Source organism: Zootoca vivipara, chromosome 14 (genome assembly GCF_965207765.1).
Source record: "Zootoca vivipara chromosome 14, rZooViv2.hap1.1, whole genome shotgun sequence".
Lineage (NCBI taxonomy): Eukaryota > Metazoa > Chordata > Lepidosauria > Squamata > Lacertidae > Zootoca > Zootoca vivipara.
Window position 1 is genome coordinate 23,873,628 of NC_142597.1, and position 24,729 is coordinate 23,898,356.

At 48.3% G+C, this 24,729-nt stretch overlaps 1 protein-coding gene across 2 annotated transcripts in view; it reads left to right on the top strand.

Moving 5' to 3' along the window:
• Window positions 1–7,130: 7,130 nt before the first annotated feature.
• The window catches only part of UBASH3B (ubiquitin associated and SH3 domain containing B), an 80,188-nt gene continuing 62,589 nt past the window's right edge, over window positions 7,131–24,729 (top strand). The window contains exon 1 of one of the 2 annotated variants that reach the window (XM_035139190.3): window positions 7,131–7,562. In XM_035139190.3, the coding sequence (XP_034995081.2) occupies window positions 7,399–7,562 (164 nt within the window). In that variant the 5' untranslated portion in view covers window positions 7,131–7,398. The remainder of the gene's footprint in view (window positions 7,563–24,729) is intronic. The other variant, XM_035139191.3, reaches the window with a different exon arrangement.

Sequence of the window (24,729 nt, forward strand, 5' to 3'; positions counted from 1 at the left end):
ATGATCTCCGGCTCACACAGACAAGGGAGTGTGGGGAAAGGTGGGATGAGAAAAATACACAGCAGCAGTGGAGGTCATGGGTGCGGCTCATAAAGACACTGGTGATCTGGGAATGATTAAGTGAGCACCAGAAAGGGGATATGACTGCAGCGTCCCAGAATTCCTTGCATGTGTGCAAACTCGGGTTGTTAGTAGCTCAGAGTAATTGTTTATCATAAGAAATGCAAATAGCCTACTTTTCTTCAAAAGAAGAAACCAGAGGAGCTTAGAGCAGCAAAATGAAATCATGTTGCAGCAATAAGCTCTGGTCCCCAACAAAACCACAGGATGAAAAGAAAACAGTAGTAAAAACAAAAACAGCTGCATAGTTAAGTCTCCCCCTCCTCAAGACGCCAAAAACCAGAAGATCAAAGAAAGGGGGAGGAAGACAGCCTCAATATAGCAGGAGCAGCAGCAGCAGCAGCAAGAGGATGCCACAGGAGACTTTTGCCCATAACAAAAGCATCTCTGAAAAAGAACAAGCCTACAGCAACTCTGAAATTATAACCTTGAATCAGAGCAGTACTGTGGGTGCCTCCAGACCGAAGGGTAGCTCAGAAGATTTGTAAACAATCTTGGAGATTTGTAAACAGAGATGGGAGTCTTTAGTTATGACCCATGCATTGCAGGGGGTTGGTCTAAATGACCCTTGGGGTCCTTTCCAACCTACAGTTCTATGATTCTATAATACTAAGATCCAGCCCACTCTGGTTGCCAATATATGTACCTTGTGTGGGATTGGAAATGTGTGCTTCCCACATTCACCTTTTTAGGTACACACTTGTCTCAGGTACACATATCTGGGGAGGGGAAGGTATTGTGTGTGGAGTGGTCCTGAGATTTTTTTCAAAGAATGAATTGCTTTCTCTTCTCTTCAGAATAAACTTGTGTATCTTCACCACCCGCCACATGAAAACCCTTAGCCAATATTGTGTTCTGAACACAGCTGGTGGCTCTGTGGTCTCAACCACCGAGCCTCTTTGGCTCCCGTTGTACTGTCCCAGCTCCTGCCAACCTAGCAGTTTGAAAGCATACCAGTGAGAGTAGATAAATAGGTACTGCTGCGGTGAGAAGGTAAATGGTGTTTCCGTGAGCTCTGGCCATGGTGGTTCCGTTGCACCAAAAGCAGTTTAGCATAGCTGCCAAGTTTTCCCCTTTCTCGCGAGGAAGCCTATTCAGCATAAGGGAAAATCCCTTTAAAAAAGGGATAACTTGGCAGCTATGAGTTTAGTCATGCTGGCCACATGACCCGGAAAGCTGTCTGCGGACAAACACAGTCTCCTTTGGCCTGAAAGTGGAGATGCCACACCCCATAGTTGAATTAGTTGAGACTTATCCGTCCAGTGGTCCTTTATCTTTTACCTTCTAAACATTTGGTGTCCTTGTTGACACAAACAGGGCCAACCCAAGAAGGGGTGAGTGAAGATCTGCATCAGGAAAAAAGGGGATAAAAAAGACCTGCATCAGTAACTGCTGCCCCTGTGGATCCTGAAGCCTGAAGCAGACGCCTCAACTTGCCTCACAGGTGGCCTGGCCCTGGACACATGGACACATTATGAAGAAGCAAGCTATCTTCATGAGCCATGACAGCACATATTGCTCTGGTATCTTTGCAACATCCCAGATGTTCCCGAGAAGTAAGCAAAGGTATGTTGATGGCAGTTCCAGGAATGTTGTCGGACAGCTTTTGATTGCCTGCTTGAATGGCAGGATTTGCTCTGCTGAGATAATTGCTTATGCAAGGGAGATAAGAAACAATTTTAAAAAAAGTTAACATACAACCCAGTCCTAGAAGGGAGTTCTAGAGTTCAAGTAGGATCACAGCCTGAATAGTGAGCCTCACTTCTGAAAGCAGACTTGCAAAAGCAAATGCTTTCAAGTAGCTTTTTGGATCCTGGCCACCGTTGTTCAATTTTGCAACATGGTTTGAAACAAGTAAACTCTTGCAAGAGCATTTCCTGGAAACACTGGAGCCCTTTTCTGCGGGCAGCAACCCAGAGCTGAGCCACGGAAACCCTTTGCATTTCCTCCTCTTTGTTCTTATTTCACAATGCTATTGCTATTGTTAGCCTATAGAAAGGCTTCATATGGGGCAAAAGGAAGCAGAATTAAGTTCGGGATGGGGGGAGCTACCATGAGCCTGTCGCTTGCTCTTGCAAATATTCAGAAAAGCTAAGAGCAGGCCTGGTGTCATCACACGGCATGTCCGGTTCCCACGTGCAGCTTAAAAGACAAGACAGTAAAGTTGTTTTCCTCTGCTGTGTTTTAAGTTGCCTTTTTAGGTTGTTGTACACACCACAGAGAGGATTATTTTTCACTGATGCACATTACCCAGTTTGTTTCCTTGTGCCTGTCTCTCTCTCTCACACACACACCAACTCCAATTCCTTTCTGAAAATTCAGGACAGATAAAAGAAAGTACTTATTCACGCAGTTAAACTGTGGAACGGACAGGTGTTGCTTTGGACAATGGGTTCCAGGCAGGAGCAGTCTGAGAACTCGGAATTGCAAAGTCAAAGCCCATACTGACTCAGCACAGAGCCAAAGCCTGAAAATGTGTGTGTGTGTGTGTGTGTGTGTGTGTGTGCGCGCACACACACACACACACACAGACACTTATGCACAGTCAGTGAAGCCAGCTCATGGGCATTCGATGAAGAGGAATGTAGGAAGATTCAGGACAAACAAAAAGGAGTGCTCCTTTAACACAGTTCATAGTTAATCTATGGAACTCATGCACAGAGGAGGCAGCGACGATCACCAACTTGGATGGTTTTAAAAGACGATTGGACAAATTCATAGAGGGGAAGGCCATCAATAGCTACTAGCCACAATGCCTATGCTCTGCCTCCATGCTCAGGGGCAATTATGCTTCTGAATACCAGCTGCTGGAACCTACAGGAGGGGTGAGTGCCCTTCTGTTCAAATCCTGCTTGCAGTTTCCCACAGGCATCTAGTTGGCAATTGTGAGAACACAATACTGGACTAGATAGGCCTTGGGCAGGCATCCCCAAACTGCAGCCCTCCAGATCAGGGACGTACCCAGGATCAAAACTGGGGGGGGGGCAAGCCATGGTCGTTCAGGGGTGGGGCCAAGGCATGGGAGGGGAGGGGCCACAAGTGGGAATGTGGGCGGGGCTACAGGGCCAGCGGGCCCAACGACTCGGCAGCGGCTGCAGCCGTTAAATAAACCCCCTAAACTCTCTCATGTGAAATCCCCCTGCTCTGAAGCAGGGCCGTCTCTAGGCCCGGGTCCGGTGGCGCAGAGCGCCAGGCCACCAGGCCACCAGGGGTGCCGCTGCGCCTGCTGAGAGGCGCAGCGGAGGCCGCCCCAGGCATACCTCTCAGCTCTTCAGCGGCTTCAGGCTGCTTTCCGGAGGCGCACGGGCCTGGGGCCACCTCTGCCGCGCTCAGGGGCTTTGCAACAGGGGGCGGGTAGCACCCCCTGGCCCAGGGCCGGCCCTACGGCCAGGCTGGGTTGTGCAGGGCTCCGGCCCTCCAGGCGGCAGCCACGCAGTGAGCTGTGCTTGCCGCGCCGGGAAACGGGGCAGGGTGGGGGCGCCAGAGGGATCCGGCACACCACAGTGCCAGGGCGCCAGGTATGCTTAAGACAGCCCTGCTCTGAAAACACCGCTCCCATCCATTTACGGCTAGCCACCCCCCTGAAAAACCCCTTTGTGCCCTGCTTTCCCTCCTCCAGGTCCCCCCGAAGCCTTGCCAGTTCCCACCCTATATATCTGGGATGGGGAAGGAGCTCAGAGGTCTGCTAGTCCTGGGGGGCCATCCCCCTGTGGCCTGGGAGGATACTGGGGACCCCCGCCAAGCTGAGACCCTCAAAGAAGAAGAAGAAGCTGCCACCGCCGCCTCCCCATCGCAAGGGAGCAAAAGATGGGAAAGGTGGGGTGGCGCGGCGCAGGCGAGCGAGCCCCCCCAGCTGCGACCCTACGGCGGTGGCTCCCCCGCCCTCAACGCCCCTCTCTCGGCAGGGGCAGCAAGGGAGAGTGGCTGGGGGGGGGCGCATTGCAAAGAAGGAAACAGCAGCCAATTCCCGGAGAGGGCAATGCACGCAGGGGGAGCGGAGAGCTGTGCCGCCCCCCAAGGCAGCTCCTTTCCTATTGCCGGGGGCGGGGGGTGGCGAGGAAGGGTCACTGCCGCTAGGCTACTCCTGCCGCCAGCAATCCAGCGCAAACGCCCCCACACAGCTTCCTTGCAGCAGCCACGACCACCGCCTTTGGGCGCCGCCCCCCCCCACTCCTCCTTTGCGGGCTTCTGCCCGCCGAGGCTGAACTGGCTCCTGTCGGTGCACTTCCCTTTTCTGGCCCAGGAGGAGTCTCAGTAGCAACTCCTAACTCAGGGGGGGAAGGGGGTGCGGAGGGGGGAAGGGGCGATTCCCAGCTCGCGGCGCCGATGATCGCAGTGCAGCCTACCGGGAGGTAGAGCGCGGCAGCGGCTGCAACCAATGCAGGGAGCCGCATCTCCTTCGCTTGCCAGCCCAGCAGAACTCTTAGGCAGGAGAGGTTGCCGCCCAGCAGGGCTTTCCATTGGGAGGCGCGAAGGCTTTAGTGGGCGGGAATTGGTGCAAATGTAGGCAGGGCGGGCTGAGAGGAGGCGCCGGCGCGGAGGCACGGCACCAGCAGCGTTTCCTCCCCCCCTCTCCCATGTCAACAAGCGGGGCGCCTGCGCAGGGTATTTGCTTCCCTAGTCGGGCCCGCGGTTTGGCCTTCTAGGGGGGCAGCTGCACCCCCTTGCGCCATGCTGGGTACACCCATGCTCCAGATGTTTTGGCCTACAACTCCCATGATCCCTAGCTAGCAGGACCAGTGGTCAGAGAAGATGGGAATTGTAGTCCAAAACATCTGGAGGGCTGAAGTTTGGGGGTGCCTGGCCTTGGGCCTGATCCAACAGGCTCTTCTTATGTTTTTGTATGCAAGTTTCCTGTGTTGGCCAAGCAAATAAGTCCCATCAAAACTACAGCACAGGGAAATTTCAGTATAACAGGTCTCCCTCAATAATTGGGATGGGCTCATGGTTTCAGTCCACTGAAGCTTGTGGTGTGGGGGGATTAATGAGCCAAGGCATTATATACCAAGTGAGTAAGCAAGGCATCTCAAAAGTGGAATCCAACCAATCAGACTTCATCAAATCAGTGGACCTGATGATGTATGAATCACTCCTTCCATTGATGACAGTTATTCTCCAGCTCCTTACTGGGGAGGGCAGTGTAATTGCCATAAAGATAAGATTTAGCAGTCAAGCGTTGTTAGATTGTGTTGGGGGCTTGTGGTTTAACAGCATCTCATAGACCTGGTTGTGACGTGATATGGAAATATGGCGTGTGGTCGTCCAAAGTTTATTTTGCAACAGAGACATATTCAAATCCTTTATTATTGGAAATGTAAAGGTAAAGGTAAAGGGACCCCTGACCATTAGGTCCAGTCGTGACCGACTCTGGGGTTGCGCGCTCATCTCGCATTATTGGCCGAGGGAGCCGGCGTATAGCTTCCAGGTCATGTGGCCAGCATGACAAAGCCGCTTCTGGCAAACCAGAGCAGCACATGGAAACGCCGTTTACCTTCCCGCTGTAGCGGTTCCTATTTATCTACTTGCATTTTGACGTGCTTTCGAACTGCTAGGTTGGCAGGAGCTGGGACCAAGCAACAGGAGCTCACCCCGTCACAGGGATTCGAACCGCCGACCTTCTGATCAGCAAGCCCTAGGCTCAGTGGTTTAACCACAGCGCCACCTGGGTCCCTTAATTGGAAATGTATATATATATAAAAGCAATCAGTGGGATTCCTGAGGCCACTTTGGTTGAAAACGATGTGCTAAAGCAACCTCTTTGGCCAGATCCTCTTCCAGTGGTGCTGAACACATGACTGTGCATGAACAAAGCTGGTGGAGAACCCAGTAAGCCTGAAAATTGCATGCATTTAACATGCACATTCAGATTTAGGTGTGTGGTAATATATTGGGGGGGGGCAGATTCAAGGGAAAATGACTTTCGCAATCCCACCTGCCATTGAACCCAATGGGTTTTGACTGGGGACTCCAGATACAGGAACAAAGCTCCAGATACAGGAACAAAGAATCACTTGAGCCCTCATCCCTGGCCTGGAGAAGAAAATTCTCCTCCGTGTTCATTGCTGGTAGGGGTGGGTAGGATTCGGCATCGCTGAAACTGAGAAGGCTCTCCATGTCCATTGGGGTTTATTCCAGCCTGGTCATTTTCGTTAGATCGCAGAGGAGGAGCTCAGCATCTGTGAAAGTGTCTCGACTTTCCTACCGCGTAGGAAGGAGACGCTTAAATGCATGTGTGCGTACAACGGGCGGGGGCGGGTGCCGGGGCCTCAGAATTGGCTTTAGCTCTTCTCACATAGAACACAAAAACCATGGAAAGTTCGAAAAGCAACTCCTCTCTCTGCGTGGACGCTGATCGGTTTTTTAAAACCCAAGCGCATTTAAAGGCATATATCAGGCATTCACTCAGGAAAGGGCTATGTGAAAAGGGGCTGCCTTGGTTCTTAATGGGTCCGACTATGTGGCAAAGCACTAGTCCCGCCGCCGCGCCCCCCCCCCCCCACCAGGACTGTCTCTCTGACAGATGGGGAGCTGGGGCTGATAAGAAGGACCAAACTCCCAAATGAATGAATATTGTCAATCGTGCCTCTTTCCTCCACATATTGTGGATGCGGGCGGGATACTAGTATCAGCAAGAGGTTCCGGATCTCGGGAGGTCCAGTTCCCCTCTTGCAGAAAGCGGAGGCTCAGTCTCAGCAAGACTTCCATGCTCTTTGACGCGTCTGTTTCTGTGACAGGGGCTGCGGCTGCCTCTTTAAAAGAGGGGGCGGGGCTTCATTGGCAAGAGGTGCGGGGGAGGGAGAAGACGAGAGAGAGCGGCGGGGAGAGCGCGCGCTCGCGCCTGCCCATGCCCGGATTATTATTTTGGTGCTCCTCTTTGATCCATTCAGAAATTCCTGATTGCGAAAGGAAAACAAAAGGGGAGGGGGCCAGCCTCTTCCGGAAGGCGGCGGAGGCCGCGCGCGGATTGGATGGCTCTCGTTTGGGGCGCACGTGCGGCCGAGGGGAGGGGCGGACAGGGCGGGAGGCGTCAGCGGCGCGTAGCACCTTTGCAAAAGCAGCCAGAGCGGCGAGAGGCGGCCGAGTGACTTCGGCAAGGAAGCTCGCCGGCGACCCAGGAAGTCGCCGCCGCCGCCCCAGGACCCGAGAAGCGCTTTCTTTTACGCGCCGCGCCAGGCGCGCCACTCCTCGCGTGGAGCCTCTTTGAGGAGGAGCTGCTGCTGCTGCTATTGCCGCTGAATCCACCAGTCCGCCTGCCCTGTTTGTGTTCGCGATGGCCGGATGATCGCTCGGCACCAGCCCGCCACGCCGCGCACCATGGCAGCGAAGGAAGACCTGTATAGCAAAGTCACCCCCCGGAGGAACAGGCAGCCGCGCACGGGGACCATCAAACACGGCTCTTCCCTGGATATCCTCCTCTCCATGGGTTTTCCCAAAGCCAGAGCGTGAGTTAGGCCGGAATAATAATAATTTTAAAAACCAGCAGCGGGTGAGTTGGAGGGGAGGCAGGGGGCGCCACACGGTACCACCCTATTATTTATTGTTTTAAGGGGGAAAAAATCCCGATCTGTTGTTTTGTGCATCTGGGGAAAAGAATGGTTGAGTCATCAGAACCGAGAAGGCGGAGCCACGCTAATTAATTAATTGATTGGATCGGATCTGCATTTCTACCCGCAGAGGAAAGGAGGAGGAGGATGATGAATGGCAGCGATTTGGCAGCCTGTGTGGTTTGTTGCCCCAGTGTGTGCGCCGATGCGATGGCGGGAGAAGCGAGGCAGCTCCGGGACGGCTTGTCCGCGCTGCCGCGCGTGCAGGAGCGCCGCTGACATCTTGCTGGAGCTGTCCTGTGGGACGCGCGTCCAGGGGCTTTAAAGCGGCTGCTGCGCGCTCTCTTTCGCGCGCGTTTGCATTTGTGCATCGGGCCGATCTGCCTCGCGCGCGCACCTTCGCATGCATACACACATACACACGCACACGCACTGCAGTGTCATGTGCATTTATTGGTGGGGCTGGTGCGGGTGCGGGGAGATAGACGGCACGTTTCTTACGAAGGCGCTAGCCAGCAGCTTCAGCGGCGATGCAGAGGGTGGCGAGAATGCTGCCTCCTCCCTCCTCTCCCAGTTTAAAGGAGGAACGGAATTGCCCAGCAGATGCTTGAGCCCCTGCCTTCCTCTTATTTTTCTGGTGGAGCCCTTGGCCTTTAAATAGCAGCTTGCGAAGGCTGCTAGTTCTAGGAAGGTGGCCGCATCCAGCCTCCTCCTTGCAAGGCCTCCTTGTAGTAAAGCCATTGTTCTCCAGGGTATCTGGCATGGCATGGCATCTGGGAAGCAGGCAGGTAGGGCATCTTGCAGACTCTGGCTTCTTCATCTTCTCAGGAATGGAGGAAAGAATCCCCATAGGAATATAGGAAGCTTTCATTATGCACACAGTCGAACCCACTGATTCACCACTTTCAGGACCGAGGACCTTGGGCAACTGCCACCAGTCTCAGACCATCACAAGGGTGTCTCTCAGTTCCGATGCTGAGGATTGGCACTGGGCCCTTCTGTGTTCGATGCAGATGCTCTCCTACTGAAAGCTTCAGGCTGTTCTTGGAGACAGCAGGCCCACGACTCTGGTCGATGATGCCTGGCTAACAGATGTTGCCCCCTACCCATTTTCAGAAAATGATCATTTCCTGGGGAGCGATATCTATCCAGACACAGTCTACAAAGGAAGCTGCCTGGTACCCAAGTCAGAGCACAGGTGCTATCATCCTTGCCTTTGGCTATGAGGTCTGGGGCTGTTGGGAGTTGGAGTCCAACAAAAAACAGATGGAGGGCACCATGTCTGCCACCCCAGTAGACCATGCTGTCATCACTGTGCTGCAGAATGTTGGACTAGATAACCCTTGGGTGGTACCTTCCCACTCTAGAAGTCTGTGATTCTTTCCTAAGCTAGGTGGACCAATGCTCTGACTTGGTACAAGGCATAAGAATGTAAGGAGAGTCTGCTGGATCAGGCCAATAGCCTATCTAGTCCAGCATCTTCTTCTCACAGGGGGCAGTCAGATGCCCAAATGTGAGGGCAACATCCCTCTGAGATTCCAAGCAACTGGTATTCAGTAGCACACTTCCTCTGGCAGTCAAGGTAAAACACAGACATTGTGGCTACTGGTAGCAGCTGCCTACATGGATGTTGGCTACAATTATGTAATAATCCAGCACCTTTAACCAGCAGAAGGACACACAGAAATGCAAGCAGTTAAAGCTTTTTGCAACGCTCGCCTCCGTATCAATCAAAGCTTTGCTTTGCTATTTGCATGCTAGGGCTGCTGTCGAAAGCACAGGAGCACAGCAAAAAGCATTATTAAAGAAATGACCAATTTACTGGCCTTGAAATCATTATCACATGTGCTGTTGTTCCAGTGACTTTAATAACTAGGGAAGCAATGAGTGTCATGTGTGTCGGAAGTCGTTCAAACTAGATTATTCAGAAACATAAAGCTTTGTAATCCTAGAGCCTGCGCTTTGCTTAAGCAATCTCTCTCTCTCTCTCTCTCTCTCTCTCTCTCTCTCTCTCTCTCCATATGTGTGTTGGACAGTATGTCTAATATGTGGGATTATTAGATTTAGGATGAAATTGAACTAGGAAAGTGTTGGGCCAGGTTGGTCATGGCAGTTTTGATCTGCTTAGCTTTTCCTTCTATAGTCAATCTATCATGAACTAACCAGCATATTGAATGTGGGTCTATTTTTAAATCATCAATAGAGCACCATGGCTCAGTGCAGGCTTGGATTCCCCCCCCCCCTCTGCCCCAAGTGCTATTTCTCCCCACCCTCCAGACTCAGCCCTATGGAAGGCATAACAAAATATCAAGCACTTCTCAGCACTTGGCTAGTTTTGTTCCAGCCAAAATTTCTTCTTCCCTGGCCCCTGGATATGCAGCACTACAGTCATACCTTGGGTTACATACGCTTCAGGTTGCGTACTTTCGGGTTCTGAACGTGGCAGACCCGGAAGTATGTACTTCCGGGTTCACCGCGCGTGCATGCACAGAAGCGCTCTGCGCAGTTTGCGCATATATCGTGCTTTTGCGCATGCACGAAAGCGCTGTTCGGGTTGCGAACGGCACCCCGGAATGGATCAGGTACGTAACCCGAGGTACCACTGTACTTAATGGCCTTTGGATGGGGCGGTGGGAGGGGGAATGGTGTTGCATTGCTGGATATTTAAAAGATTCTGCACCTCTTCCATAAATGAAAATGAAAATAAAAATGTGTGATGTTTCCATATACTGTACAGGTACTATATTTTATATGCATAGGTGTGCTTTAAAATTTGAACAGGCCAACTAATTTCCCATCCAAATAATCCCAGATCAATCCATTTGCAAATTGCACCCCACCCCAGATCACTCCAAACCGGTTCCTCTTCAGTTCACTTTACCCCTAATTAATTTCCCAACAGATTGTATGGCTGTTCAGTTCCTCTTTAATTATGTCCTCATTCATTATCCCCTCAAATCATCTCTAGATAAGGTCGTCTTATAGTAATTGATTTCCACAAAGTAATGTCCCAATCACACCCAACCAGTCTCTAAATTCAAAACCTCCTGAATTCATTACCTACCCAGAGATACCAGGGGGAAAGGTTCAGAGTCTGTGCCCCATGGACACCCCCACCCCAGCAACACCCCCTCCTTTGTACCCCCATGGTTGTGAGGTGTGTTTCGTCAACCTCACCCCACCCACTGCCCTACTTCCTTATCTTTATGTATGTCAATGATGAAGAGCCAGATATAGATGCTGAGAGCTACTGCTGAAATGCAGCACTTGCAAATTGCTTTGGCTGAGAAAGGAAGGACTATGGGCTCAGATGGGAATGCACTGGCCTGTCATTGCTCACTGCAGAGATTTGGGATTACAATTTGCATGGCTGGTACTTATCCATATTTGAACACCCTGGCTATATCCAGATTCAAATTTTGACTGAGAGTGCGGAGCTGCTTGTATATTATATATATGCGCGCTTCTATGCTTCTATGCCTTGGTGTTTGAAGATCTGAAACGGAAGCCAATTGGGTTGTCACAACTACAAATAAGGTGTTTGGAGCAAGTGTCCCATCTCTCACCTTAAAATACTGCTTTTCACAATAGGAGGTGTTCCAATGAGGTCACATTGGGGAAGAAGTTAATTAATGTGCTGATGAGACTGCAGGAAGCTAATGAAGCAAAGGCATTTATAATTAGAAGCCAAATGTGAGTTGCTTTTTGCAGGAGGGGACAGCCAAGGAGATTTAGCAGGCCTCCAAACACCCCCAGGTTAAGGGAGGCTCTTTTCCCTACCCAGATGCTATCTGGATATGAACAATTAAAGTAAACTGCAATATGCTTTTCCTAGAGCTGGTCTATACAGAGAGAACAATTGGATGTAACATTTTTTCTCAGCTTTTTGGGTTCAGAGATGATCACCTCTGTGTACCCAAGCAAAGTTTCCCAATCCCCCCCCCCACCCTCCAGACATTGTCACAGAGGTGTGCAAGTGTCTTGCACTTCAGCCTGTTGTGCTGCTGCTGCTGCTGCTGTGTGCTTGTGAAAGACGTATGGCCCTATGACTTTATAGAGGACTCTTTTTTTTTTAATCGTAGCATCTCTTACAGTTGTGAATTCCAGCTCCTCCTTTCCCACCCATAATCAAAAGTTGACTCCCATCGCCTCTTGGATGGAACCAAGACTGTGTGTACTACGCTGTGCTCCATGGCAACCCAAAGCCTATTGTGGGTGGGGGGAGGGGACTCGGTTTTTGTGACTTGCATAACTTAAGCATGCTTCTTACACGATTATGGTTTTGCTAGCTGGGAGAGGGAGAGGGGAAGGGCACAAAGGTGCTTCCGTAACTTCTGCAAATCTCGTTTAGCCTACCCTTTTTGACTCCTGATCCCAGCCGATGTTTCCCATGTGTTTTGAGGCATATCTTCAACCGACCAGCACGAGCAAAATGCTCTCACTAGCACAGACACAACGCCCCCAGGTAGAATATTCATATTGTCTTCCATCATCCTCATATGCAATGCTTTGCAATGGAGCCAGTATCAATAGCTTCGCCACAATGATTTATGTTCCATCTTCAGTAAATGCTAGTTTCTGGGGCTTTTCAGGTGGGGAAACTGCTGTTGTGGTCATGTGGGTGGCCACTATGAAAGCCAGGTACTGGTCTAGATGGGGCTGATCCAACTGCAGGGCTTCTCTTACATTCTCAGTGCTCACTTGTTGGTTGTGGAAAGTGAAGAAATCATGCAATGTGCATAAATGTGTGAATCGGGCCTCTGTTAAAGGGATTTGGCTCGGTCTTGAACCTGGGGAGGAATGTTCCAGGCTATCCAATGATGCCAGGGTGCTTTTTCCTATCCTGCTGCTTGTTGTTTGGCTGCCTTGCTTGGGTTATTTTGAGCTCCTATGCCACGTTCTCTTTCTATATCACACTATGATCTGGACTAGGTAAGCTGATACGTGGTGGGACTTGTGGGGTGAAACATAGTTTCCAGGAACCCTTGCTTTTGTGTACAGATCCATCCATCTGGCGAGTCAGAGTACTGCAGGATAGAGAGCAGCGATGTAATCCCAAGCACTGGACTGGCCTTACCCACCTAGACCGGCCACTGGGGCCTCCTATGTAATTTTATTGTTATTTATTTACATTTTATAACTCACCCTTGCTCCCAAAGGGAGCCTAGAATGACTTGCATGAATCATCTTTTTACATAGAACTGCACTGCCACATACTGCAGACAGAAGGTCAAATCCAGAAGTGTAAGAAGTCCTAAAACTCTTGACCGAGTGCCTGGATAAATAAATTTTGCAGGCCCTTGTGTGCTTACTGGTTGTAGGTGAAAAGGTGGACTGCTTGATTTCCCTCAGGCAGGTATGCCACAACCAAGGAGCCACCTTGATCCCTGTGCTCCTTTTAGCCCTTGACTCCCAAGCCATTTAGGACTTTGTACCGAAGCATTAACTCAGGAGGCTACCAGCCTTTTGTAGGCCTATGGGCACATTTGGATTTTTGAGCAAGGGTTGTTCTTTCCACATCCCTCTGGCTACCTCTTCCCCCAGATCAGTCCCCATCTACCACAAGGCACAGAAGTGTGCACACACACACACATACCAGTTTTCTCAAGTGATTGGGGGTGGGGTGGGAATCGGAGCCAGTACAATTTAATTTGAGCCTTGAAAAGCACACTGAGCTGAAAGAGGAAGTCGGAAAGAGTGTCATCCCACCCAGGGACCCTCGGGTGAAGGGCAGGTTATAAATACCATTAATTAATTAACTAACTAATAACTTCCTCCTTTAGCGATATGCATTTCTCAAGGGATGAGAAAGGTAGCTACGCTCACTAATTCGTGGCCAAAAAGGCGGTGAGTAAGTGGCAGTGGGTGGGGTTCACAGACGCTAGGGGAAATACTCAAGGGCAACATTACACCCATGGGTGCCGTGTTGCCAACCCCTCTGCTCATGCCTGAATTGTGCCTGGTAGCTCATGGGCAAGCGGTGCATTGTCCGAAGGTGACTTGATCTCCTTTTCCTGTTCCACATAATAACTGGACAGCAATGACCTAGATCAGAAAGGCTGTTTTAAAAAAGCATTCTGTTTGGGCTTTTTGCCTGGATACTATTCTACCTGGATCAGGTATGCTGTGATGTGTTCGTCACTCTATTCCTTGGCTCTGATCTCCCACCTCCCCTTAAATGATAACCGGCTGCTCAGTCTGACAGCAGTCCTGTGTCAGAGCTGGGCTTGGATCCAGTGGCTTTTAACTTCCTTCCACCTCCACGATTTTAAGTTCTGAACTTCTCCAGAGCTGTCTTTAATTCCTCATTCACCTCTAAGCTTTGACTCTCTCACCGCCTCTGTGTAATTCTGAAAAAAGACTTTGTATTGATCTCCCACTTCCTATTTATCTTCTATGCCAGCAAAAGTCTGGCGTGTACTCAGCTATGAAGTTTCACTCATTTTATGATTTTCTGTGTTTTTTTTGTTTGTTTTTTAAGGAAGTAAATGGAAACAGAATTAATTTGTTCCTTGAGTCGTTTGCATTGTGAAAATAAACGATTTAAAACAAACCAGAACAAAAAAAATTGTAAAAAAATCGTCTTGCAAAGCACAGCCATAGAAAAATTCGTCTTGCGAGTCACCAAAAAAATCGTGAACCCCTTTTGTCTTGCGAGTTTTTCGTTGCGCGAGGCATTCGTCTTGCGAGGTACCACTGTAATGGGACACAGGTGGCGCAGTGGGTTAAACCACAGAGCCTAGGGCTTGCTAATCAGAAGGTCGGCGGTTTGAATCCCTGCAACGGGGTGAGCTCCCGTTGCTCGGTCCCAGCTCCTGCCCACCTAGCAGTTTGAAAGCACGTCAAAGTGCAAGTAGATAAATAGGGACCGCTCCAAGCGGGAAGGTAAACGGCGTTTCCATGCGCTGCTCTGGTTCGCCAGAAGTGGCTTTGTCATGCTGGCCACATGACCTGGAAGCTCCCTCGGCCAATAATGTGAGATGAGTGTCGTAACCCCAGAGTCGGTCATGGCTGGACCTAATGGTCAGGGGTCCCTTTACCTTTTTTAATGTGCATTAACTTTTCCCCCCTTTTAAACAGAACCTTATGTACCATCCAGAAATATCAGGGGCAAGAGAATGGGCTTGTGTTGCCCTAGTGCTGGCAGAGAAAAATGTTGCTGAGAGGGGCTTTTAGCTCTACTACTGGACCTGGATTGTGCGTTTTGAGTTCCTTCAATTTGCCTTTTTGCCTCTGTTTCAGCAGATGAGTAAACGTTGAATATCTGGGAATCTATGAGAGTACAATGATGAAGTAACCTTGGACTAGATCCTTGGGGTTCCCTTCCAACTCTGCAATTCTATGATTCCACCCAAGCATTTGATGGCTGCAAAATACTGCCCCAGTAACCTTGAAAATTATTAAGTTTGAGGGTTTGTGATTGTTTTTAAGGGTTGTACCCAGCTAAGTTCTATTCTACAGACCTACTTAAATTAATGGACCTAGGTTAGTCATCTCCATTAATGTCAACGGGTCTACTCTTAAGTAGGATTGACTACACCCCTAATTGGTTTAAATACATTTTTATTTTTAATTGTATTGTTTTATCCCTGAGGTGCCTGCAGCCCTGTGCTACTTTTGGGAGGAAGGGAAGGATTCAAGTTTCATGAATCATCGCCATAATCAAGGTATTGGTGTGCCAAACATTGGCAGTTGCTTGTTCTGCAAAATCCACAAACCGACACTGTATGTGGCACGTCACTGCCCTAATTCGCCTCTGACAGAAGCCTTGAAGTCAACAGGGCGCCTTTTCTTCCTCAGTAAGAAAATGTTGAGAATGTCTGGCGTGAAAGGAGAAAGCGGGCAGCTGGATGGGAGGCCAAACATGCCTTTTGTCAGGTGTTCTCCTAGGAGATTGGGGTGATCTTGCGAGGAACAGACACAAACACAAAAGTCCTGTTGTTTAGCAAAAGCCTCCGGAGCCTTCTGCAAACAGACGGCAGAAATTAAACTTAGCATTAAAGAGGAATTGGGCTTGGGGGTCTAGAATGGCTCTCTGTGCCGTTTATTATCCAAAGACAAGTGAGTCATATTTGGTCTCCTAAGTAGCTTGCAATAAGTATTTGAGCGACTGCGCTCCTTATTTCTTTAAAAACAAAACAAAAAACACACACAAATCTATCCCCTCTGCCAGCTCTCTTGGTTTTCGGTTTTAAAGTATCTCCCCCACATGTGTGCACACCCCCTCCTCTGTTCTGCAGTTAGGAACAATCATGTGTAAAAATGTGTGAACTTGAAATAACAACTTGAACTGCTGCCATTGGAATCCTGTGTACTCTTTGCAGTGCAACGAACTCCAAAATAAAGCCACACAAGGCGTGGGCCCCTCTGATTCAGATCAGAACTGCGATGGGGTCACAGTTTTAATCCTGTTCACCCTTTGCCTCAACGGGAAGGACTAATGACATTATTAAAAGTGGCCCTTATTCGAGCGGTTCTTCTTAGCCTTGATACCTTACCTGTAGAATAGGGGTAATAATGCTGTCCTGCTATACACAGCTGGCATATGCAAAAGAGCCAAGTGCTTTGAACATTATAAACACGTATAATTACTGTGGATTTATATTACTTTGTACACCTGAAAGAACTGGCCCAGTTAACTCAGTAGGAAGTTCTTTCTAGGACCGGGTTGCAAAAGGAGTTGTAAGTGTCGCTCTGCCACTTTTCCTGCCCACTCCTTAAGCAAGGCTGCCGGGTCTGTTTTGTTGCAAAAGCAGCCTTTTCCCTTTTGCCCATCACTTCTAGACTGGCATCATTACCTGTCTGCTTGTTGTAGGTACTGGCCGGGAGAGCAGGATCTGAGATCCGCCTTTTTCTCTATCCCTCTTCTGTGGACACTTAAGATTTCTCTGTGGAAGTTTGGGGGAGAGACTATGCCATCTCTTCCAGCAGCTGGTTTCTCCCAGAGATATCTCTCCCGACCTTTTCCTCAGAACCTTTTGAGAGTGAGGCTTTATAGCAGCCCTTGTACATGTTGTTGAGAGTCCCACCCCCAGGTGGGTCTGCATGGTCAATAGTCTGGGGTTATGGGACCCAGGTGGCACTGTGGTTAAACCACTGAGCCTAGGGCTTGCTGATCAGAAGGTCGGCGGTTCGAATTCCTGTGACGGGGTGAGCTCCCGTTGCTTGGTCCCAGCTCCTGCCAACCTAGCAGTTCGAAAGCACGTCAAAATGCAAGTAGATAAATAGGAACCGCTACAGCGGGAAGGTAAACGGTGTTTCCATGTGCTGCTCTGGTTTGCCAGAAGCGGCTATGTCATGCTGGCCACATGACCTGGAAGCTATACGCCGGCTCCCTCGGCCAATAATGCGAGATGAGCGTGCAACCCCAGAGTCGGTCACGACTGGACCTAATGGTCAGGGGTCCCTTTACCTTTACCTTATGGCAGCTGTAGTTCAGCAACCCTCAGCTCGGTTTTATAGCATTGTTCATCAGAGCTGAAACCTAAGAACACAATGGTCCATTTAGTCCAGCATCCTGTTCTCATTGTGCCAAGCAAATACCTGTGGGAAGATGCCATCAAGGCTCAAACACAAGAGCTCTCTCCCCTCTTGTGGCTTCCAGCAACTGGCACTCAGAAGTGTTACTGCCTCCAACCAAGGAGGCAGAAGTTAGGCATTGGTGCCAGATTACCAAATAGGCAGAGTAGGCCTATGGGACCCACAGCTTTTAGGGGGCCCTACAGCAACGCATCAAAATAATATTGATTTTATCTTAAAGAAAATTATAATCAAGCTTTCTTAGTTCAATGTTATCCCACTAGAGTGGGGGGGAGGGGTCCCAAGATTTTGACTGCCTAGGGGGCCTCCCACAGAGTTTAATCTGGCAATGATAGCCCTTGTGGCTAGTAGCCATTGGTAGTCTTACCCTCCATGAATTTGTCCAATCCTCTTTTAAAGGCATCCAAGTTGGTGGCCATCCCTGCCTCCTGTGGCAGGGACTTCCATAGTTTAACTATGCACTGTGTGCTTCTTTTTGTCTGTCCTGATTTTTCTAACATTCAGCTTCATTGGATGTCCGTGGCTGCTAGTGTTATGAGAATTTCTTACAGTTTTTCTATTCCCTGAGTTGGCTTAATTGTGTGTGTGTGTGTGTGTGTGTGCGCGCGCGCACATACACACACACTCAGGATCTGGCTGTCTGCTGAGTCAGTACAGGTTGTGGACTTTGAAATTCCAAGTTCTCGCTGCTCGGACAGCTCCTTCCTGGAACCCTGTTGACCAAAACAATAGCTTCCTGACCCAATCCAGTGTGACATTTTTCTGACGCTTCTCACCCCGCACCCTTTCTTCCCATCTCATTCCAGCAGTACTCACTGGCTCAGTGTGCTTTCCATTTACTGGTTAGGCTCCAGGCATAAGGCCAATGAGAAGCTGGCCCGCCTGACCTGCTGCCCTTCCTAAGCCTCCGAGTAAGATACTTTCTGCTTCTTTGAAAAAGATGCTTGATTATTCCATACTAGAAAGAGAACCTCACACTGCTTCAATAGTAACTGTCAGAATTGTTACATGGTTTGTTCTTTCTTTAAAGCACACCGATTGCAACATTTTTCTTCAAAGGGACTTCCACTTCAAACTCGGGAACATCTCATGAAGCTGAATGTTGGAACATTCAGGACAGATGAAATGAAGTGTTTCTTCACATGGGAAGTATTTAAACTATGGAATTTAGTTCCACAATGACGGCCCCAACTTAGATGGATTTTGAAGAGGATCTGTGGAGGGAGGTTAAGGCAACATTCTACCTCCACGGCATAGCCATCAAGTTTTCCCTTTTCTCGCGAGGAAGCCTATTGAGCATAAGGGAATTTCCCTTAAAAAAAGGGAGAACTTGACAGCTATGCTCCATGGTCAGAGGCAATAAGCAGGGAATTACAGTTAGAAATACTGCTGTTGAACTCGGGTCCTGAGGCATCTGATTGGCGACGGTGAGAAAGGAGAACTGGGTCATGTAGGTCCATGGCCAGATCCATCGGGGTTGTTTTTTTTTTAAAATAAACTTCCCTTTTCAGACTTGAATAAAAGTTGTTGTGTGTGGAGTAGCTGTGGGGGGGATTATCATGTTCAGTCCTGTTTGTGGGCTTCTCAGAGGTAACTGTCTCAGAATACAAGTTGCTGGGAATCGCAGGTGCAAAGACTGCTATTGCACTCATGTCCTACTTGCAGGTTTTCGGATGCTCAGCTAGATGGGCGATTAACCTAACCCTGCAGGGGTCTTCTTATATTATTTTATATATGTACATTTGCAAAGCTAAGCAGGGTCTGGTATGGTTTCAACTGAGATGGGGGGCAGCGTGTTGAGATTCCTGCAGGGGGTTGGACTAGATGACCCTTGGGGTCCCTTCCAACTCTATGATTCCGTGATAGTTTGACGAATTTGAAAATTAACGTTGCATGCAACTCTAGGTCCTTTCTCTGTTGCACATCTGGTTTGGAAATGAGCCCAAAGAGGGGGAGAGCTGAAGGGCTGGGAGAATCAAATGTTGCAATCGAACAAAGATTCAGCAATTGAAATAGCAGCTGTATGGGGAAGAAAACACTGGCAAGGGAAGTTACCATTTGGAGTCGTTCATTCTGGGGGTGAGAAGGTGTCGTTCCACATAAGGAACTGTAATTGACCCATCCTCCGGAAATTAGCTGTCTTTAAAATGTGCTTAATAGGAAGGCATTGAACACACATGCTCACTGTGTGTCACATACATTATGTCAACCTAGACATTTTTTTTACAACTGCTCTTTTAGTCTTGAGACGACTATCTGCCTGCACAGGAGTTTTCGGATGCTTCAGGGACTACTTTCTGCATTTGGATAGGCTGCCATGTGACCCCCATCTGAGCGCCCTCTAGGGACAGAGGAGGCAGCCTTGCAATGGGGGAAATGGCTTTGTAGGTCACCTGGAACAAGCCTCTGCTTGAGATGGCAAACCCAGAGATGGAACAACCTCAGCAGACAGCTGCCCACTTTCTTGTCTGAAGCCATCCAGCGAAAGCAAATTCACCCCATCCCCGGCAATTTGTTCCATTGTCAAAAAGTTCCTTTTAAAAGTTTGTCCTAGTGTGCAACCAAGATCTACCCTCTTGTAACTTACGCCTATGAAATCTAGTCTTGCCTTCTATGCAAGGACGTAAAGAACAGCCTGCCATTTAGTTCAGCATCCTGTTCTCACAGTAGTGGACCAGATGCCTGCAGGGTCTGAGTGCATCAGCAGTTCACTTCCCATCTGTGATTCCCAGCAACTTGCATTCAGCATCATTTTGCCTCTTGACTAGGGAGGGAGAGCATAGCCGTTATGCTTGACTATGGAGGGAGAGCATAGCCATAGCTTTCTCTGCCATGAATTTGCCTAACGATTTGTTGCTTGGCTGATTAAAGGAAGGGGGGTGATTGTGGTTTATAAAACCATGCACAGTGTGGAGATAGTGGTCCCCCATTCAAAGAGTTTGGGCCACCCGGTGGAGCCAACTAGCAAATGATTCAGGACAGGCGAGAGAACGTATTCTTCATGCAACACCTGTGGGATTCATTGTCCCAAGCTGTGGTGATGGAAACCAGCTGAGATGGCTTAAGAGAGGCTAGGACAAATTGACGGTGGAAGACCATGATGAGAGGTGTAGATGGATGGGACAACAGATAGATGGGACCTTCAGGTTCAGAGCCAATGTGTCCCTGACTGTCATTTGCTGGAGTGGAACAGTGGGAGAGTTCTGTTGCGCTCATGTTCTGGCTGTGGGTTTCCCCAGAGGGATTCTGATGCCACTATGGGAAACAGGACCTTGGCCCAGATGGACCTTTGGTCTGATGCAGCAGGGCTTTTCTCATGTCCTGCAGGAACTGTAGACTCAGCCACACAGATGAGAGATACGGATGCATGAAATGAAAACATGATACTCCAGCAAGACTGAGCATTGCCCACTGTTTCTGTGCGGCGATAATGCCTGCTTTGCCCATTTGATAAGCCTTGCATTTTTTTTCCTTGGCAAGGAAGGAGACCCCTGCTGCAATAAAAGGCCCAGCTGAAGAATGTTTCAGGAGCGTGTGTTTTTTTGCATTGTGAGTTTTGTCCTTTGGCATCACATAGTCCTGATTGGCAAATGACTGGTGGTTTGAGACTAGGGCTTGCGGCGTGCTCCCATTGCTTCTCACACAGTGCCTGGTGTGCTGACACTGACAGGCTGACTTCCTGTCTGACAGTTTTTTTTCCACTGACCTTCTAACGAGTGTCACATCGCATGAATCTCCAAGAAACATGGCCAGATGTCTGTGAGCCGGAGAGTGTTAAAGGATTCCTAGTCAGCTGCACAAGAGATGGCAATTTCTATGTGATTATTTACCAGCAAAAGGGGCCCTTTGCTTTGTGAGTGGGGTGTGTTCAGGGGGCAGAGGTGGATGAATTGGTCAGTTTTCATTTCTCATTTTTGCAATCTGAAGCTCAGTTCACCACATTTTCAAATCAACTTGCAAATTCATTTTATTGACTTTAGGTCCTCACAAAAATTGGTCAGCAGTTTAGTGTTCATCTCTCCTAACAGACACACTCCTGTGTGCCATTTTGCCTAAAATACGCATTTTCCCAAGTAGACACAGTCTTCGCCACTTTGGTGGGTTATATTGTGTTTCCCTTTGAAATGATACTCATTATTTCTACATTTGTATCTATTACATATAAATCTAGATCCTCTTTTTCTTTTCTTTTTGAAATGATGATGATGCATTTTTCTCTTTTGGAATGGTACATAAAGGGTGACCCTAAGTGGTATTTAGTGATTGATACAACTGAAGGAATGTGTGGGAAGGTTCTGGTTTTACAAGCCCAATTTGTCTTGCAACATTGCAGGCTTGGGCTGACCTCTAATGTGTCCTCCTGACCACAGATTACAGGGTAAGGGAGTGTTTCCAAGAATATCTTGCATATTAGAGGGTGCTTCAGACCAGAATGATTTACAAATTACAGACTCCGTGCGCAGTACAGCCACCTCTGGGATGCAGAGTGACATAGCAAGGGTAGGAGAAAAGGGTTCGCAGAGGATGTTGCTACACCTCACAGGTCTTAGTCACAGCCTCTTTTCCGGGTTTGGGAGACCAGGATACATCCAGGGGAACACACCCCTCCCCTCTAGCTCTCTTTGTCAGTGATTCTGACCAAGAATGCGGCAGCTAGACTGGTGACTGGGAGTGGCCACCAAGACCACATAACACCGGTCTTCAAAAATCTACATTGGCTCCCAGTACGTTTCCGAGCACAATTCAAAGTGTTGGTGCTGACCTTTAAAGCCCTAAATGACCTCGGTCCAGTATATCTGAAGGAGCGTCTCCACCTCCATCATTCTGCCCGGACACTGAGGTCCAGCACCAAGGTCCTTCTGGCGGTTCCCTCATTGCGAGAAGCCAAGTTGCAGGGAACCAGGCAGAGGGCCTTCTCGGTGGTGGCGCCTGCCCTGTGGAACGCCCTCCCAACAGATGTCAAAGAGGAAAACAACTACCAGACTTTTAGAAGACATCTGAAGGCAGCCCTGTTCAGGGAGGCTTTTAATGTTTAATAGATTAGTGTGCTTTATTTTTCTGTTGGAAGCCGCCCAGAGTGGCTGGGAAAACCCAGCCAGATGGGCAGGGTATAAATAATAAATTATTGTTGTTGTTATTATTATTATTATTATTATTATTATTATTATTATTATCCGACTGCACCAGGCCTTCTTAACCCTCAGCATGGAGTGGGAGGTTTGCTTCAGTTGACTTGCCAAACTTCAAGAAGGTACTTGATGCACTCATTACAATAGTGTGTGGATTTTTGTTTGCACAATGGAACTTCCCCTGTGTATGCCTTCCACCTTTACCAAATCTGTTCTGGAGAAGCTGCCAAAACAGGTTTTAGGGGCATGCAGGGGGAGGTTCTGTTGCTCAAGCACAAATCCTTGAACTTAAGGAATGTGCTCCTCAGCACTGCATTGGATACACTCCTTATTTTCCAGCGAAGGGGTAGCAGAAGCAGCTCACAGCACATCCAGGCTTTCTGGATTTCATTCATGTGGGAGAAACTCAGTTTGGCTCACATTTAAAGACAAACCTACCTAATTCACACTTTCCGAAACAATACACAACCTGAAACGCATCTTTTGAAATTTGCACATCTCCTGAATTTTGCAGTGCAGTTCTCTAGTCATGTATTGAGCACAAAATGTATCTATTAGGGTAAAGTGTGCGTGATAATGCATACCCTGTTTCTCATATTTTAAAACATACCCATAAAATAAGCCATAGCAGGATTTTTAAGCATTCAAGGAATATAAGCCATACCCCGAAAATAAGACATAGTGATAGGCGCAGCAGCAATGCCGGCCGTGGCAGGAGGAGGAGGGAAAAATAAGACATCCCTTGAAAATAAGCCATAGTGTGTTTTTTTGAGGAAAAAATAAATATAAGACGTGTCTTATAATATGAGAAACACGGTATGTAAGTGAAAATAATGATATAAAAGGCATTACAATTGGGAAAATATGCTTTCCAAGAAAAGATACGCGTGTTAAGGGAAATTGGCTACCAAAAAGAGTGTGTTAGGGAAAGTTTGCATTAAAGTGTTGGCGGACTTTCATGAGGACTTAAAGTAGAAAAGGAAACTAATATGGAATGTGGCCAACTGAACTTAAGACTGGGGAAAATGAGAAATGGAGAGAAACTGAAATTGACAGGTTCACCCAGCCCTTTTCACAGGTTAGGAGCATGCAAAGTTTTGAAACTGAGTGATGACTTCCTTTTCTGTCACTACCTCTGGGTTGTTCCTGAAAACACTGCCTCCTGATCTCATCCTCTGCATTCCCACTTACAATGCCATCTAGTCCATCTGACTACAGTGTTTGTTATGGCGGGGTGATACCTGGTTTTCAACATCATGATATGTTGCCAGTTAAACATTGTGATATACTGATATCACAATGTCTGAAATAAGAATGGAGCTATGTAGAAGCTTTTCTCACATTGTGATTTTTGCTGGTGCCTTCTATTGTGATTTGCTGCCCCTTGCATGAGGCAGGCAAGAACTGAGCAGGCAAAGTTAACAGGGGCTGCAGGAATCAAGAGAAGCATTGCCTGGCTTCACGGTTTTCCCCACATTGTGATTTTTGCATAGCACACACACATCATGATTTGCAATATATTGCCAGGTCAAAAATTATGAAACCAGTATCACTGTATAGACTCAAACCAGTTTTGGCCGATATATCACCCAGCCCTAGCATTTGCTGAAAGTTCCTTTTCTGTACCTGGGCATCCCAATAATTAAGCAGGTAGCCAGGCCCTTGATGTAAATATCCACCCACTTTGTCCCAGACAGTATCCTGCCTTTCGCCCTGCGTCTTCTAAAATGAAACCATCAGTAACATTTCCTTGTTTCATAAACAATGAGATGGAAGTGCTTTCCTTTGTGAAGCTGGAGATCTTTGTGCAAGCAAGAGACTACTATTGATATAACTGAGAATTTGTAAGAACTCGTAACATTGTAAGTTGTGCTGCTGGTCTGTTGTACCAAAGTGGACCAAAGAGTCTCGTGGCCCCTTCAGCATTTCGGGTTCTGCAAGCCTCTGTTGCTTTTGTGACAACTTGGTGGAGAAAACGGGTGCTTGATCGGTGATTTTGTTCCCTGAGCTCTGAATTGCAGATTGCAGGAAGCAACTGCAGCTTGAAGTAATAAAAATGACCTGAAGTTTTGCTGGAGTCCAGAAGTAGCAGTGATTTATTGTGTGTCTGTAGGAAGTGATGTTTTGCATGGGCTATTCACATTGGAACAGATAGCAAAAATTAGCAGCTTGTGCTGAATATTGTGCTTCTCATGCAATCTATTTCCTTTAAAATGGTTTTCTAAAAAATGTTTGAGTGATTGTTGTTGGGTTTTTCCTCCTGTGAAACTGGTTGATTGGGTTGCACTTAATTGCATTAGTAAAAGAAGAGGCAGCGAGCCATTAAGACAGGTGAAGTAGACTGCTTAAGAGAGAGAAACCTTCCCATCTCCATTACCCTCCTTCCTGCATCTCCC